Source organism: Chionomys nivalis, chromosome 17, assembly GCF_950005125.1.
Source record: "Chionomys nivalis chromosome 17, mChiNiv1.1, whole genome shotgun sequence".
In the NCBI taxonomy this organism is placed as follows: Eukaryota; Metazoa; Chordata; class Mammalia; order Rodentia; family Cricetidae; genus Chionomys; species Chionomys nivalis.
In genome coordinates, this window is record NC_080102.1 from 36,784,840 (window position 1) to 36,802,007 (window position 17,168).

General features: G+C 51.1%; 1 protein-coding gene across 1 annotated transcript; it reads left to right on the plus strand.

The window, feature by feature from the left end:
* Window positions 1-3,132: 3,132 nt before the first annotated feature.
* Window positions 3,133-16,835, plus strand: Dnal4 (dynein axonemal light chain 4). The gene is made up of 4 exons (XM_057791982.1): window positions 3,133-3,216; window positions 13,071-13,278; window positions 14,564-14,647; window positions 15,771-16,835. The coding sequence occupies exons 2-4, from the start codon at window positions 13,210-13,212 to the stop codon at window positions 15,933-15,935; spliced, it is 318 nt and encodes a 105-aa protein (XP_057647965.1). The 5' UTR covers window positions 3,133-3,216; window positions 13,071-13,209; the 3' UTR covers window positions 15,936-16,835.
* Window positions 16,836-17,168: the final 333 nt, after the last annotated feature.

Sequence of the window (17,168 nt, forward strand, 5' to 3'; positions counted from 1 at the left end):
GAGTACAAATGCTTGTAAATGATGTGATACACTTTTTGATTTTTCTTTTTTTATATTTGAGTCAGGGTCTTACTTTGTAGCTGCTGATAGGTTTTCCGTACCCTGATAACAGGAGATTTCTCTTCCAATGCAGTCAATTAGATCAAGCCAAATTTTAAAAAGTATAAGAACAGGATTAGTTGAGCAAAGTAACTCCCAAGTGAGTTCTCCAATCCCAGAGATCAAGGCTGGAGAAGCCACACTCCTGAACTAACGGCAGGGAGATTATATAGCCTGTAGGTGAGGGGTGGTGACGTGTCTGCCACAAGCTGTGCCCAAGTGTGGTCAAAAACTGGAATGCTTAGGCAGGGACATGGGCTGCTGGCGGTGACAGGGGAGGAAAGTAAAAGATAAGAACAATCAGGAGCTAGGACAAGGATGAAGGGAACTGTGGGCGTGGCTAAGAGCCCCTCAGTCCTAAAAGAGTACTTCTCAACAGGGCTCATGTCAGGAGCGCTGCTTCCTGGAAGGACATTTTCAGGGTACACTTTGCCCACCTACAACCGCAGGAAGTACTGGAACTACAATCCCAGTAAACACTGGAACTCTGCTCCATGTGGAAGCGGTGAGAGAGCATCCATGTGCGATCGCTGTCAGTGTGACTAACACGGGCAGAAGCAGTTTAAGGAAGGAAGCGCAGCCCAGCATTATGGCCCACATCTTTAATCCCAGCACTCGGGAGGCAGAGACAGGTGGATCTCTGAGTCTAAGGCCAGCCTGGTCTACAGAGTGGAGTTCCAGGACATCAGGGATACACAGAAAAACCCTGTCTCACTGGGCAGTGGTGGTGCAAGCTTTTAATCCCAGCACTAGGGAGACAGAACAGGAGGATCTCTGCGAGTTCGAGGTCAGCCTGGTCTACAGAGTGAGTTCCAGGAAAGTTGGGGCTGTTACATAGAGAAATCCTGTCTCACCCCCCCCCCCAGAAAAAAAGGAAAAAAATAAAAAGAAAAACCCTGTCTCAAAAAGAAAGGAAGGGAGGGAGAGAGGAAGGGAGGGAGGGAGGGAAGGAGGGAGGGAGGGAGGAGTGTCTCTTCCAGCTCATCGTCTGGAAGTATAGTCCATTATGATAGGGAAAGCATGCCGACCAGAACATGGCTCCTTTACATCTTGGCGGCTCCTATAGTGGAGAGGAGAACCGGAAGCAGGGCAGGGCTATAACCCTCAGGCCTGCTCCCCAGCTGCCTGCCAGCTAGGTCTGATATCCCAAAATTCTACAACCAAACAGTGCTACCAGCTGGAGATCAAGGGCAAAAACCATAACAGCTTGTCAGAAAGCACAGTCAAGTTAAGAAGCAAAGCAAGAGCCTAAGACAGAAGCCAATTTAATTGGAGACCTGGGGGACACAAGAGAGTGAGGTACCCTGGTAGCCAGTGGCTCTCACTGTTAGTGTGCCCTGTGCACACTAACCCATGCTCCTGCCTCTTCCCATTCCATTGCAGGAGACCCTGGAGCCTACATTGCAAAGCGATCTTATGTGGTGGAGAATTGTGTGAGGATTCTTGTGGTTGGTGCTGCTAGCAGGAAAGATGGGTTCCTGTGAAACAGAGACTAAGAAAGTCTACCGGTTTCCGCTTCTCAGAAGGTCACTGCTAACCACAAGAGAGGAAATTTCCGCGGCATTGTGGGAGTGGAAGCCAGATTGCGGTGGGCAGAAGAATGAAAGGGAGGTGTGAGAGAGAAGATGGCAAACACGGACCCCTTTTGGGAGACGTTTGTATGGGAGACAGAAAGAGCATCCTCCCCCTCAAAGGCTGCCCGTCGTCTCAAGAGAAAGTTGGAAAAGAGAATAAAGGAAATTTGGAGGCTGAGTAAGACTTTCCACAGACCCTCAGAACTTTTCAGGAAGACAAGCTGGGGCTGGCACAAGCAGCAGAATCCACGCTGTCAAGTCTCAAAACAGTCCTGGTGTGTCTGCTCTCAGCCTACACAGTCAGGTTAGGGTTAGTGCAGTGTCCCAGATCAAAACTTGTTATTGCCTTCCTGGAAGCTTCCCACCAATGAGGGTGCTCCATGTTAACCTCACACCAGGGGGCGGTTATGTCTCAAACCCCTCCGTCTACTACCCTACTTCCCTCAGTGTCTTCACCCCTACCCACGCTACATTGGCCCTGCACCCAGGCCTCCTAGAGCCACTGCCTATTCCCAGGCAACTTTTTGTCCCACTCTCATGAGCCTTCTGGTCATCTTGGGCTCTGCCCACTTAGGTGCCACACTTAGAAGAGCCAGTATCCTGCCCTCCAACTATGCTATAGAAGCGTGTGGAATAGAAGATTCTATATCCATTTCTTCTCGTGGTTCTCTTCCTGCTGGACTGTGGCTTCCCCGGAATCAGCACCTTCTAGCCAGGGCTGAGCCTCCTGTAAATGACAGGAGACCGGCCAGTGGAGCTTCACTAATGAGGACGTTAAAGTGTAGAATAAATGTTTAAATTATGGGGTATCCCACTGACCCTTTGATCCATTCTTCTTCCTCGTCACCTTCCCCTCGCCCAGCTGCACTAACACTTTTTGGTCATTTCCTCCCTAGAAGAATCAGAAGCAGGTTCGTCACAGCTGCATCTGATGATACAGACCCTAGGGCAAGGTGACTCTGGAGGGTGTGCCCAAGGGAAGGAAAGAGGACCCGGGTTCCTTCTTCGGGGCTATTCCTTGATTTTCTCCTTCCGTTTCTCAAGTTCTACATATCAGTTCAGACAGGATTACGGATGCCGTTACCTGAAACTACTTTGTTGAGCCTCAATGAGACCGTTCCTGAAAAAGCATTAAATAAATTCTGGTTGTTATCAGGTTCTTGAGGTCCTTGTAAAATAGAAGATCAGCGTCACGACACCAACAAACTGCATTTGTCATTTCCAATGACGAAAACTCACAGGGCAACATAGCTTTGCGAAACCTGTTTCTTTCCAAGGACAGCTCCGGCATACTTAAGACGACTATAAGCGAGGCCCCGCCTCCCCGGCCTCTAAGCCACGCCCCTCGAGTGAGCGCCGGCCTCCTAGGGCCCTCCGGAGTTAATTGGCACTTCTCTACACCAATAATAAGTGAAATTACTGTCAACGTCCGGCGAGGGGATGGGACTTCCGTGCTGGTTGCTAAGACACTCTTGTTCGCTCCTTGACAACCCTGGCTGGGGTGCGCTGGCAGCGGCCTCCGCTCCGGCCTCCGCGGGAGCAGGTGAGGCCGCCGGAGTGCGACGGGCAGCGCGGTGGGGAGGGCTGGCCCGGAGGGATGGAGGGAGGACGCGCCGGGCGGACGAGGCCTGGCCCAGCGCGAGGCCCTACCTTGATCCCCAGCCTGCGGTTCCCGGCCCAGGACCTCCCCTTGTCCCACGTAGAGGACCGCGGAGCTCGACAGTGACATTGTGCCCTCCCACCCTCGCTGTGCAGGCCGCTTCTGCTCACCCACCCTGGGCCCTGTCTAGCTCCGTGCCCTCGTATCCTTCCTGTTCTGACTCCCGTAGCGCCTTGTCCTCGCGCCACCCCGCTGCTGGCTGGTGGTCACAAGCGCCTTGTCCTAGACCACTTGGTTTGGAGATTTGGCGACGTCCTGGGACTCTGGGCAGACTATTGCCCGTTGGTGGGCGGGACTCAGTTTCCCCATCTATGAAAGAGAAAGTAGGTTGAATCGTCGCAAAGGCCTTTTAGACTCGGACTTCCTAGGATGATGTTCTTGGACTCAACTGTCAATTCCCCGGAGGATGTGTTCTCCTCTTTTGTGTAATGCAAAGAACTTGGCAAACCGAAGTTGGATGCCCACTTGTACGAATCCTGGCAAGTTACCTGAGATCACTCTGGGCGCCAGTCGATAGATCTATAATCTAAAGCTGTTATTCCAAAGCCCACCTCCTTTGTACAAAGGGCCCAGTCAGTGCAGATTCAGTACTTGCTAGCTTTCTTTTCTCCTGTGTTCCTGTGTGTACACATTCATGTGAAGGCCAGAGGTGAACATTTGGTGTCTTACTCAGTCACTCTCCACCTTATATAATTTTTTCTTTCTTTCTGTTTGTTTGTTTGTTTGTTTTCGAGATCGGGTTTCTCTGTGTAACAGCCCTGGCTGTCCTGGAACTCACTTTGTAGACCAGGCTGGCCTTGAACTCACAGAGACCCGCCTGTGTCTGCCTCAGCAGTGCTGGAATTAAAGGTGTGCACCACAGCCACCTGCCTCTCACCACCTTATTTTTTTTATTAAAGATTTATTTATTATGTATACAACATTCTGCCTTCATGTATGCCCACATGGAGGAGGGCACCAGATCTCATTACAGATGGTTGTGAGCCACCATGTGGTTGCTGGGAATTGAACTCAGGACCTCTGGAATAGCAGTCAGTGCTCTTAACCTCTGTGCCATCTCTCCAGCTCCTCCACCTTATTTTTTGAGGCAGGGTCTCTCATTGATACTCACTATTGGGCTAGACAGCCAATGGTCTCCAAGGATCCTTTCAATTGCCTCACCAATGTTGGGATCATAGGCACGGTTGCCACACACAGCTTTTACACAGTGCTGGGAAGAGAACCCAGGCATTCCTGTAGCAAGTGTCTACAAATGGACCCATCTTCCCAGCCCCCTAGTTTTCTTCCTTTGTCTCTTACTATCTCACACTTTCCCTCCTGAGAGGAACCCAGAGATTTCCTGTGGACCACTTAGTACCCACGTTCTGCAGATGAACTTCACATATGCTCCCCAGCTTTGATGTCTTCCCTGCACTTTGTGGCGGGGGATTCTTGGCAGGGGCGGAGAAAACTGGAAGAGGTTGATGTGGCGATGTGAGAGCTGGACTCATAGCTTTCCTTTTCCAACCATCCTTGATTCCGTCATCTCGTACTTCTGATCAGCTGTCTCTATTTGCATTTTGCCAGCTGCTAAAATCAAGCTGGCCTGCTTCTCTGCCTGTCCATCTGGTCTACCTGGCTTTCTCCATGCTCTGCCAGGCCTGTTCAACTTAGTTGAACTGAGTTATCAAATTGTCTTGATTCTGTCTCCATGGGGATTTCACATCCTTTCTGTTCCTGAGGCTGCCATCCTGGTCCAGGTCTTTAATGCCTGTCATAGGGGCTATCGCTGTAGCTTCCTAACTGCTGCCCCTAACAACCCAAGTCACCACTGTGCTACCAGCCTCCAAGAAAGCTCCACGAAGCTAGGCACTGTAGTAGTGCATCCTGCAGTCCTAGTGTTTGGGAGGCCTCAGCAGTTCAAGGTCAGTGAGTTCAAGGCCAGCCTGTGTTACGTGAAAGCCCATCTCAAAAAACAAAACCCACACTTTTTATGCCTGGGTTTTAGGGCCCTCTGCACTTCCACAGCCCAGACCAGCCCTTTTGTTCCCTTCTCAACTGTGCTCTGTCACCAGTCCCAGGAAACCTTGAACTTTCTCTTGAAACCTGTGCATTGCCTCTCTGCCTGGAGAGCTTCCCCATGCCTGCTTAGCCGGATTCCCTCTCGCCAGTGCTAACGCCTGTGCTCCCCTTCACTTTGAGCTCCTCTCAGTGCCCTTCCCATCCCCTCCCAGTTCTCTTCCTCCTCTTTCGTGTCTTTCTGTCATGGGTCATAACTCCTGGGTCAGTTTTCACATGTGCTGGAAACCCACGATGGCCGTGATGCTTCTTGCTTAGTTGTGGAGGTGTCAAAAGCATAGTCTTGAAGTTGTGTGTACTTGGGGTGGGACCCGGCCCTCATCTCTCAGCTGGGTGGAAAGTCACTTTGCTTTGCTCAGGCCATATGCTCATTGGTAACAGGGGGAATAGTACCTGGCTGATAGGGTTTATTTTGGGGTGGGGTATGATTTTTTGAGAGCCTGTATGTAGAATTTCTCTCTTGGTCTCTAGCTGAAGATGAGTATTAAGTAAATATATGTTTTTTAAAATGTTGTACGGGTGTATACATGTTCATGTTTTGGAGTACCTGTTTGTACATGTGTATGGAGGCCAGAGATGGATGATGTGTATTTTTCTCAATCACTCTCCACCTGGATTGCAGGCACACAGCAGAGCATCCAGCCACCTTTGGGTGTGTGCACTTGTGAGTGAGGGGAAAGAGGGTGTGCGCATGCACATGCACCCCCAGTGTGGTGTGGAAGTCAAAGGACAGCTTTTGGGAGCTGTGTCTCTTTCCACTTGGGTTCTGAGGATTTCACTCAGGTTGCCGGGACTGATTAGCAAGCACCTTTACCATGGAGCATCCCTCCAATGCTGCCAGCTTTTCTTGTAGTCTGGGGCTCTGAATGCAAGTCCTCAAGCTGCTGCAGCAGAACACGCTGAGCCGTCTCAGCTCCAGTGTTGAGTATTATTGGATGGCTGTGAAAGGACCTCTCCCCTCCCAGGAGGCAACTGAAACATAATTTAATTCCATTTTGGTTATCTTTTGGACTTGTGCCGTGTGCCTGACACTAGACTGCTCATTCTGGGACAGCAAAGAGACTGAAGCCCCTGAGCTCAGGGTCTCTGGACTCAGGACACATGGTGGAGTTGTGAGCACTTGTAAGGTGTAAAGGCTGATTAGCAATTGTCAGTGGTTTCCTAGGAGATAAACCAGAGCTGCCTGAAATTCGAGCCTGTGATAATGTCACTTTTAATTCCTTACACTCAAATCTGTTGTGCTGAGTGCGAAAGAAGTGGGGAGGGAGCCTACGTAACCCGTGCTGTGGGCAGCTGTCCTCATGCCGTGGCTACCATGATTATGACTTTTCATTACTTGTCTCTTAACGAAAATGTTTGGGATCGCCTCCAAAATTGGGTATGTCCATGGGGGTATACTATGTGAGTCACTGTCGTTTAGCACGAGGTGTTGGACAAAGAAAATGTTGAGTTGCCTAGCTCAACAAGTCAACAGATGTCTCTCTAAATTCCACCTCTCCCCCTCTCCATGATCAAAGCATAAAAAAGTTTTCGCTGGGCTTCAGTGTAATTGAGAACAAGCAAAGACCTTTTAAAGCAAATGAGACAGCTTCTGTACGTGTAGTCCTCTTTGTAAGGACTGCAGTTATCCCAGCTAACTGTCAACCCATCTCTTGTATAGAGCAAATGATGGCCTACTGCCTGCCTACCTCCATCCCTCGCCACTTCCTTCCTTCCTTCCTTCCTTCCTTCCTTCCTTCCTTCCTTCCTTCCTTCCTTCCTTCCTTTTTTTCTTAAGTGAACATTTGTTAAGACAAGGTCTCATGCTAGCCAGTGGTGGTGGCAGTGGCAGCACACACCTTTAATCCTAGAAGGTAGAGGCAGAGGCAAGTGGATCTCTATGAGTTTAAGGCCAGCCTAGTCTACAGAGTGAGTTCCAGGACAGCCAATGTTACACAGAAAAACCCTGTCTTGGATAAAACCAAGGGGTTGGGGGCAGGGAAAGACAAGGTCTCACTCTGTTGCCTTGTTTGATCTGTGCAGGCCAGACTGGCTTCTAAGTGCTGGGATTACAGGCATGTGCCACTACACCCAGCAAGATGATGGATTTCTGATGCCTTTACAGTCAAATTGAAGAATGGCAGCCCTGGATTTGTTTTCACTCTGGCCTAACCTGGGTAACCCAGGCCTTTAGGGAACCCGATCTCACTGCTCGTGTCCCTGAACCCTTCTCCTCCTCATCTTGTCAGCTTTGTTGTTTGTTTCCAGAGGCAGAGGGTCAACATGTCAAAAACAGGGATGTGATGACCAAGGTACACAGTGCATGTCCCATGTCCCTGGTGTGACTGTATGGGAGGCACAGAGAAACCACAGGTTTACCAAACAGAGCTACTGTAGGTATTTCTTGTGCAATCATAAACCTGGTTGCCCCCAATTTAAAGCATATGTTGTTTTTAATCTGTCAGATTTACTCACTATCAATGGTCAAATTAATAATCTGCATAAAGAGATAAGTAAAATCTCAAGTGACCTTTGAATAGCCATCCTGGTTAAAATGACTTTCCCCTTTCTTTGGTCCTCTGTTAGCTGTTCTTACAATTCTCTTATGCTTGCTATACTAGACGAGCAATGCAGGCAAGGCGTTCAAACTTGGCCTCTAGTACAGACACGATTTTCTCCTTAAAACCTAAAAGAGGAGGAGATGTGGGAAGCACAGAGGTCTTTGTGTTCACAAATGAGCACAAGGGGAAACTGGGATTTTAAACACACAGGGTTGCTTCTTCAAAGAAAGGGATGCAAACCTAGTATCCCACCCAAAAGGCTGGGAGCAGATGTGGCTAATAGCCTGGGGACCTTCACGCTATCTGTGTGGCTGAGACCACACTGGATCCTCCCCAAGACCCTTATGAGCTTGTCAATCTAGAGCCCTTCTTTATGGAAGACATCCCATGTGCTTTGCAGAGAGTTTTGATGTGGTCATGTCTTAAGCTTTGTTGTACACATGGGATTGAGTTAAATTATGACCAGGAAAATCTCACCATCTGTGCTGTCCTCAAATATACCTAAAATATACTTCAGGTCAGACTCGAGAAGTTTGAACCAACACCCGGTCCTTAGTCATATTGAACCTAAGTACTTTCTTACCTCGCGCAGATCCCTACTCTGCTGGCCCAGGCGCTTGCAGAGACCGCAGATGGGTAGAGGCAGGAGGCAGGCACAGATAGGTGACTGAGCTGATGCCAATATTGAAATTAGCATGATAAAGTCTAGAGGATGGATCTGAATTCAGATCCTGGCTTTGTAAATGCTGGCTGTTCACTCTTGGGCCAGCTACAAAGCCTTCCTGAGCACTAGGTGCCTGATTCTCCCCCTCCCCTAAGAGTTGGAAGCCAGTTCACTGGGGAGCTCCTTGAGTGTTGAGATGAAGCAACGAATATGAAGGAGAAGGTAGAATGTAGTCACGCCCCCACCACCATTGGCCAACCCAGATTTCGCTGATGTCCTCGTGACTCTCTTCCTCCAGTGCTGAAGTCGAGGCTGACCCACAGTGCGAATGAGGAAGTGATAGTGTGTGACCCAGATGCTTAAATACATGATTGGCTCCTATGAAGAAAGATAGCAAAGTTCCTCTTCCTGACACCCCAGAAACAGGTGCTGATCCTTACTGTGAGGTAGAGCCTGCTCAGCCCACTTTCAGATTCAAAGTTGAGGCTTAGGGGCAGGAGTAGTAGCCAGGATCAGAACAGATGTGAATTCAGACACCCCCCCCCCCAAGAGTGTCTTTGGAAACACCATGACACACTCCAAAAGGGTCCTGCAGTCTCTTGGTTATGTAGTAGGTTATAAGCCTAAGGACTTATACAGGATGTTCCAAGTATTAAGTGTGTCAGCACATAAGCACATGCACACAGGTCCATGCATGCATGTGTGCTCATTCACGCGCACACATGCACAACCCCCCCATACATACATAGGCATGCATATACACAGTTGGTGGATGCTTTTGGCTTTACTTCCCAGAGACCATGTATTTTCCCCAAACCTCCCCCACACTCTAACCCTCTTAAAGATTCTCCTCAAAAACTTAAGAAACAAAGTAACAAAAGAAAAAAGAAAAAGAAAAAAAGAAACAAAGTACCAAACGGTGACTTGTTCTCCTTTCACAGCGAGCAAGACCTTGCAGACAGGCACACTGGCTTTGACAAGGAATGGGGCAGCCCTGTGTGTACCTCTTGAATGGGGCTATGAAGAGCACTAAAGGAATCCTAGAGGGAGAGTCAGTTCATGCTGGGCCAGACGCTGACCGTGGCACACATACATTATTAAAAAGTGTGGTTTGGTCGGAGGAGCCTCTCTCAGGCACATGCTCATTCACATGGGAGGTTGGTAAGATTATTAGAGCCCCAGTTGCGCTATTTTAGGTAGCACCCGTTTAGCAGGGTGCACTAATCATGGCCGACTGAGTGCAGCTGCACCAGAATGATACGGGGTCATAAAACTGCCTTCCCTTTCTGTGTGGAAGCCGCCATCTGCAACACTTCCTCTGTAAGTCTTCCCTGTTTGGGACTGCTGGGAGAACAGGAGGGGATCAGGAACGCTCGTGAGTTCATGGACCATGGTTCAGAGCATACGTGGTTGAATAACACTGGCTGGGTCCTGGCCGGAGGGACAGTGCTCCTAAAGAGCAGAACATCGGGAACTACAGGGCACTGGGGGGTCACACCACTCAGACAATGCTGTGTTAGTCTGCCAAGAATGAGGAAGCCATCTTCAAGAAGCCCAGGCCTGGCTGTGGCCCCTTATTCATGGCTCCAAAGCTGAGGAAGTAGGCAGAAGTCTGTTGTACTGTAGAAAAGCAGTGGGCGAGACAACGATGTCATGCAGTAGAGCTCAGGTGGAGGGGTTTATTATTGGGGGAAGTGAGTGGAAAATGGGGGAGGGGAGAGGGGAGACTGGCCTCTGGGGACAGGAGTGGCAGAAGAGAGAGAGACAGGCAGACAGAGAGAAAGGGGGGAGATGGGAGGTGGGCAGAGTTCTTTTAAAGGGGATCGTGGTGAATGCACAGGAGGTGCTCTTAGTGACTACATCTGAGGATGTACCCCCCAAGGTCAGGCCAGTACAGATGCCTCAATACTAAGAAATGCCATTCTGTTACCAACCCGGCATCTAGACCTCAGTGTTTCATTGATTTGTTGACTTATGTATCCATTTTGCAGCTTGGGAACAGAACTCAAGACCTTGTACCTGCTAAGCAAGTGCTTTTTCCCTTAGTCGCCCCTGAAGCCCCTGTGTGACTTGGCATCCTCCACTCCATACTGCGGCTCCCTGGAACTATCCTAGGCCTTTCTCCCTCTTTATTCCTGAAGAGCAACTCTGGTAGCCTATGAAGTCCTGTGACTTCCCACAGATTCTTTTTTGAGGCCAATATAGATATGATTGCCTTGAGGTTGGTGTGCACCACGGGTTCTGTGTTTCCTCCTGTCCCCTCCTGGCAGCCTTTCTTAGCTCTGAAGATGAATCAACTTGAGTTGAAACACTTAAGTGGAAGATGCTGGAGCAGCTGCTTCCACACTTTAAGTCCTTCCCACTTGGGATTCTCGGAGGTAAACAAAGTGGAAAGCCCTGGCACCCCCTACCATACTGCCTTGGTGAAGGTGGCTGAGGAGGCAATAACATGGTGTTACTAAAGCTAAGAGCACAGGATGGGCTGGGTGACAGGCTTTCGCACTAGTGAGCAGAGATGAATGGCCCTTTGGATTTTGTGGAACAAGAAACCTGACCAGAAAGTGCAGTGAGACTGCTTGGTAAACAGCCAGCACATATGTAGAGACAAACAAAACCTGCTGAAACCCAAGTTGTACAAATGCCCAGGCTTAGAAGATAAGTGGAGCCATCTGTCCTCTGGAGAATCAGAAAACACCAGTGTCTTGGAGTGGTGGAGTCCGTGCCAAGCTTTGAGCCTTGCTTGAGGATGCCCACCAATGGTGTGGCCCCGGGGGTGGCTGCAGCATCTGAGAGGGTGTGATCTAAGATCACAGTGCAGCCTGGAAAGAGTACCCAGAAAGCTCAGTGCTCAGCCAGGCAGATGGCAGTCACCCTAGAACGATGAGCACTGGGAGGAGAGGTGCCACACTTGTGGTCAAGTGTGCAGCAAGGGCCCATGTGTGTGCATGAAGTGAGGGAGCGGCTCTAGGGCAATGCTGTAGCCAATGGCTCCTCTCTGCTGAGCTGAGTGACCTCAGGCCAGAGGTTGCAGCTCTTCTGCCCCCACACCTGGGCTCTAACTTCTGCCGCCATCACCATAAAGTCCTGCATAAAGACTAAGTGCAGGGATGGGGGCTGGTGCATGGCAGTTAATCCACATCACCTCCTTTACCACCCGTTGGCCAGGTGCCTTATTCCCAGCTATTTGTAGACTGAAGCAGGAGGATCATTTAAGTCCAGAAATTCCAAACAGGCTTGGAAAAACCACTGTCTCTTAATCTATATACTTCTTGGTTACTATGCTGACCATCTTGGGGTTCAGTGGCCATGCAGTAAAATTAAGTTTATTATAAATTTAAGAAATGTGACTGAACCAGGCAATGGTAGCCACACCTTTAATCCCAGCACTCAGGAGGCAGAGGCGGACAGATCTCTGTGAGTTCAAGGCCAACTTGGTCTACAGAACAAGTTCCTGGACAGCCAGAGCGGTTATACAGAGAAACCCTGTCTTGAAAAACAAAACAAAAAAAGCAACAACAACAACAAAAGATTCTGCTGTGATGTGTGACTTCATTTGTCCGTGTAAATTGCAGAAAGATTGTCATCACAGTGATTTATACTCATGCATGTCAGGGCCTCTGAGAGAAAGCCCTTTGATTTCATTCTTGGGTGCATGAAACTGGGGTAAAGAAGCATCATGACTTCTGCAGGGCTGGCAGTCATTTAGGGTGTAGTCCATCTATTTGTGAAAAGCTCTGCCTATCATTAGTTGTCCAGCTCTGGTGGGGAGGGACTTGTGTGTATTTAAGAGTCTAGAAACCCTGTCTCAAAAAAACCCTGTCTCATTGAGTCCCCTGTGAGCCAGAGGAAGGAGAGACAGCCACTGACCAGGTGACACCCACATGCCTGGCACTGTGTGCTGCTCCACACGCCTTGTTTCATTGAGTTCCCTGCCACAGATATGGCTCCAGTCACTCATGAGAACTCCTTTGCCCCAGGTCAGTGGCTGAACCAGCGCCTGGACCAGCTAGACAGGATCTGGTTGGTGGCTCTGGGGAGAGTAGGCAGGGACTATCAAGGCACCCAGTGTGCCACGAAAGCTACCACGCAACATTGTTTCCTATTCTGCAGAGCAGGGTCCTGCAGAAGGGACCCCTCCTTTGGTGACAGGCCCAAATTGTCAGTGGTCACCTGTGCATTTGGCTTCCTTAGTACCAGACAGACTGTCATGGCACTCAGAAACTGTCCTTGCTAATTGGTAGCTGTCGGCTCCATCCCTGGCCTGGCCCACAATCAGTATCTGTCTTGACAATGACAGTGTGTTCTTGCAGCATCTCGGGTTGACTCACCCTCCGTCTGCAGACTTGCTGGCCATTTGGGAAAGGAGGCAGAGGCGTTGAGATGGGGAGGTGTCAGATTGTCACTGAGACATTTCTAATTTGTGATGTGTGGTTTTGAAGCCAACTCTTCCCTCCTGCTTTTCCTGTTCTTTACAGCACCCCTTGGGGAAAGACATTTTCTGCTCCTGCTAAGTTGGCAAGGCCTGCTTTCCGAGCCTCCTGAGCAGCGTGACTGCTGGGCCCAGCGTCTCCTGAACGTCCCACCCTCTCCTTCTGAGGGCACACTGGGAGAATCATGGGAGAGACAGAAGGGAAGAAAGAGGAGGCTGACTATAAGCGGCTGCAGACTTTCCCCCTGGTCAGGGTAAGCCTGGGGAGGGAGGAAAGTGGCCACCAGGCCCCACAGTCTGCAAGGGGGCGGAGCTTGCAGTCTGCAGGAAGAGGGCTCTGCTGGCTCCAACCCTACATCCTACAGTCACAGTGATTCATTCTTTCATCCATTCATTCATTCACCAAGTTAGTTTAGGCCACCTGCTGTCTGCCAAGCATGGTCTAGACACTGTGGAGATGATGGCAAACAAGGCCATGACGGTCTGGCCTGTTCAAAAGGACACAACAGCAGGCTTTAAGTGCTGTAGAGAAGAGCTGCCACTGAGGCCCGCTCCTGGAAGAAATCAGTTCAGTGACCCTCATCAAGTTAGGTGGCAGGCCTTGCAGGAACCCGAGGAAAGACCTGCCCCTCAGAGAAGCAGGAGGCACAGGAGACTTAGCGGGACAAGTTTGGCATCATCAACTTGGCTGGCTTGAGCCCCTGAGGAGTGGCAGATGGGGGGGGTCAGAGCGAGGGTGGGGCTAGTCTGTGCAGGCCTGGCTGGCAGCCGTGAGAGAAGCCTGGTGAGGAATGTGGATTCTGACCAGAGGTTCAGGGAGCAGTGAGGGGCAGAAGTTGTAGGTGACACTGTCTGTGTACTTAGCTAATCACTCTCACTGTAGTTAGGAGAGCCGACCCAGAGGGAGTGCTAAGCCTGCGGTCGCCTGGTGATAGGAGTGGAGGCCAAGCTGCTCACTGGGGGTGGGATCTGGGTGGGCCAGAATCAAGAAGAAGTCCTTGTTCCCAAGAAGAGCAGGTTTGAGGGGAAACTGGGAGATGTTTGAGAAAACCGAGTGCGGTTCACCGGGCGGTGGGACCTGGGAGTCTAGAGCCCAAGGAGGGCTAGAAGACATGGAGCCCTCCCTCCCCTTTGGAAGGCGCAGCTGTTGGAAGGACTTGGCTGGAGAGGGAGAGGATGAAGACAGGCCCGAGCGTCCATATGGGAGGAGGAGGAACCTGACTAACTGCCTGAGAAAAGAACCAAGGAGTGGCCCGGCTCTGAAGGAGAGCCCACTTCTCATGCTGGGCTCCTCCCACACGTGTTCCTTGGTGGGAACATAGACCCTTGCGGAGGGGCAGGGGCCCCAGACCACGCAGCTCATACACCACACGCGCTCCGCCCCAGCTGTAGGCCCCAGGCAGGGATAAACCACTACCCAGGACTGGGCAAGGGAAGCCACCTAGTGTCTGTGCCTTAAGCTTAAGACCGAGAGGCTAGCCAGAAAGGCCAGGTCGCAGGCTAAGCCTCTCTCTGTTTGTCACCCTGCCCTGTCTCTAGCACTCGGACATGCCAGAGGAGATGCGAGTGGAGACCATGGAGCTTTGTGTCACAGCCTGTGAGAAATTCTCCAACAACAACGAGGTATTGCCATCAGTGCAGGCGGCCCTCGTGCCTCTGGTGACCCTGTGTGTGATAGAGGGGCTCCAGAGCCCTGTAGCCAGCTCCAGAGTCCTGCCAGGACAAACTAGAGCCTTGCTTGGGAGTGGTCACTGTTCTGGAAGGCCAGTGAGAGAAGAGGTCAGTTCTAGCCAGGGTACCAAGGGCCACACCAGCCCCAGAGGGAGGGAAGCCAGCAGGGTCTCATACCACCTCTGTCCCCAGACTCAAGTGGGTTATTGGCTAGGGCATCTTTCTGGGCTCCATCCCAGCCATGAGCAGAGGTCTGCCAGGCATTCATTCATGAATTCATCCATCCATTCCGAAAGGGTGGAGTCCCAGCTCAGCCACAGGTGTTGCTGCAGGTCTTGGGAATATGGCCCCAGGTATCAGCCCAGCAGTGCCATTCATGAGGCTGTGGTGTGCAAGGAAACAGTGATATGGCCATATCCCGTCTGCACCCCTCCCTCGCTGTGTTCTCAAGACAAGCCATTTCTCAGCTCTGAACACGGAGCCCTAGTCTGTAGGCTAGGGGTGGTAGTGCCTCTTTCCTGAGCCACTGAGGTGATGGGGACATGGTGCTCAGTGTTCCTAAACCTCTTCATGCTGAAGGAAGCTTTGGAAAGAGCCTCCATGGGCAGTGGAATGCCATTGCTGTGACTGGGGTCTTCCTGGGACCTGCCCCACTTGCTGATCACAGCATCCCTCAGGGCACCCCTCAGGGCCCATGTTGTACCCTCACACTTTGTTTTTTCCTCTGGTCTCTACAACAGCCCTGTGCTCTGTTTTACTGGTTCACAGCTGAGAATGTTGGTGCTGGTCTGGAACCCAGAGTGATACAGCCAGCCCTCAGCCCAGGCTTCCTCAAGCCTCCATTTCTTCCTGCTGTCCCCAGTTCCTTCCTGATGAGGTGTCCAGGTGCTGTTCCCATGTCATAGCCCTGCAGGAGGTGCTACCCAGAGCCGTCTGTGCTGATGCTGCAGGCAGACTGAAGGCAGGCGGGGGCAGCAGCCATTTTCTGCGTAGAGCTCAGAGCCAGGCTTCTCCTTCCTGGTGTGGGAACTGGCTTGTACCTATCACTGCCCCTGACTGGCACCTTTCCTTCCAGAGCGCTGCAAAGATGATCAAGGAGACAATGGACAAGAAGTTCGGCTCCTCCTGGCATGTGGTGATCGGCGAGGGCTTTGGGTTCGAGATCACCCATGAGGTGAAGAACCTCCTGTACCTGTACTTCGGGGGAACCCTGGCTGTGTGTGTGTGGAAGTGCTCCTGACAGCACCCGCACCTCTCCTGCCTCTCCTCTGGGCTGGGGAGCAGCCCTAGGCAGAGCCTGGCTCCTGCAAGGAGAGTACAGAGTTTTCTTTTGTCCTTGTGTACCAGTTTCCTGAGCCACATCCAGGTGTGAATTTTGTGACATCTCCACTCCCAGGCTCTCCATTGTCTCCCTCTGAGTCCTGAGCTGTGGACAGGCTTCTCTGTGTGCATGAGGGGTGGGATTGTGTGACGGGTAAAGGGGGTGAGGTCATGGGATTTTTCTCCTTGGAATGGACTGGTCCCACCCTCCATCCCAGGAGCCCAAAGCCCTTCTGCCCCCAGGACTGCTGGGAAGTATCTACTCCCTTGTCATTAGTGGCTATGTAGAAGTAGCCTAAGACGAGGCCTCTCCTCTCATGAGACACAGGACACTTCTCTCCTTGTCATTGGGGAAGGGGTTCCCTCTGCCCTCCCCAGCCTAACCCGGAGCTGAACAAACCCCCATTTCTTACTGGACCAGCAGTTCATAGCCCTGGCTTTGGCATGAGGATCACACAGTCTTCCTGTCCCCTTCTCTCTCCCAGCCCGGGCCACACATCCATAGCACCTCCATCATATCAGCCGCATGGCTGAGAGCTGGGCCATGGTGCAGAGCGAGTTCTCAAGCTGTTGCTGAACTCCCGGTGAGACACCTGGGCCAGGAGTGTGCTCACCGTGAGGCCCCCTTAGCAGGGAACCTGGCCTGCCAGGACTTCATCAGGGACCGCATGCTCTTTGTACTTCTTACCTTGCTGGCTTTTCTAGATTCTTTTTGAGTGTGGGGAGAAGGGTTTTAGTAGAAGGGTGAACCATATTTTACACAGCGGTCTTATTTATATAAACATCTTGGTTTTTACAATTAAAATGACTAAAAGCTAAACTTAGTCTATGGTGTACTGAAGTATCCTGGGAGAAGGGCTCTGGGCTGCCCTACTCAGCCTGCGTGTTCAGTTGTAACAGATTTCTATTAGATCCCCTGGACAGTGGTGCAACAAAGACCAGTGCTCCTGGAGGGGGTGAGTGTGCTTGTGTGTGTGCGCACATGTGTGCACACATGCGCAGGCCTGGAGAAGCGGCACCAAAGCCATCTGGGCAGATGTGAGGAGCAGGAACTAGCCCTCCTGGATTAGGTGGGAGAGTTCCTTGGCCCCATTGGGGTTGCTGCCAGAGAGATGGGCAACCCTGTGCATGGGACTGGAAGGGGTGACCAGGT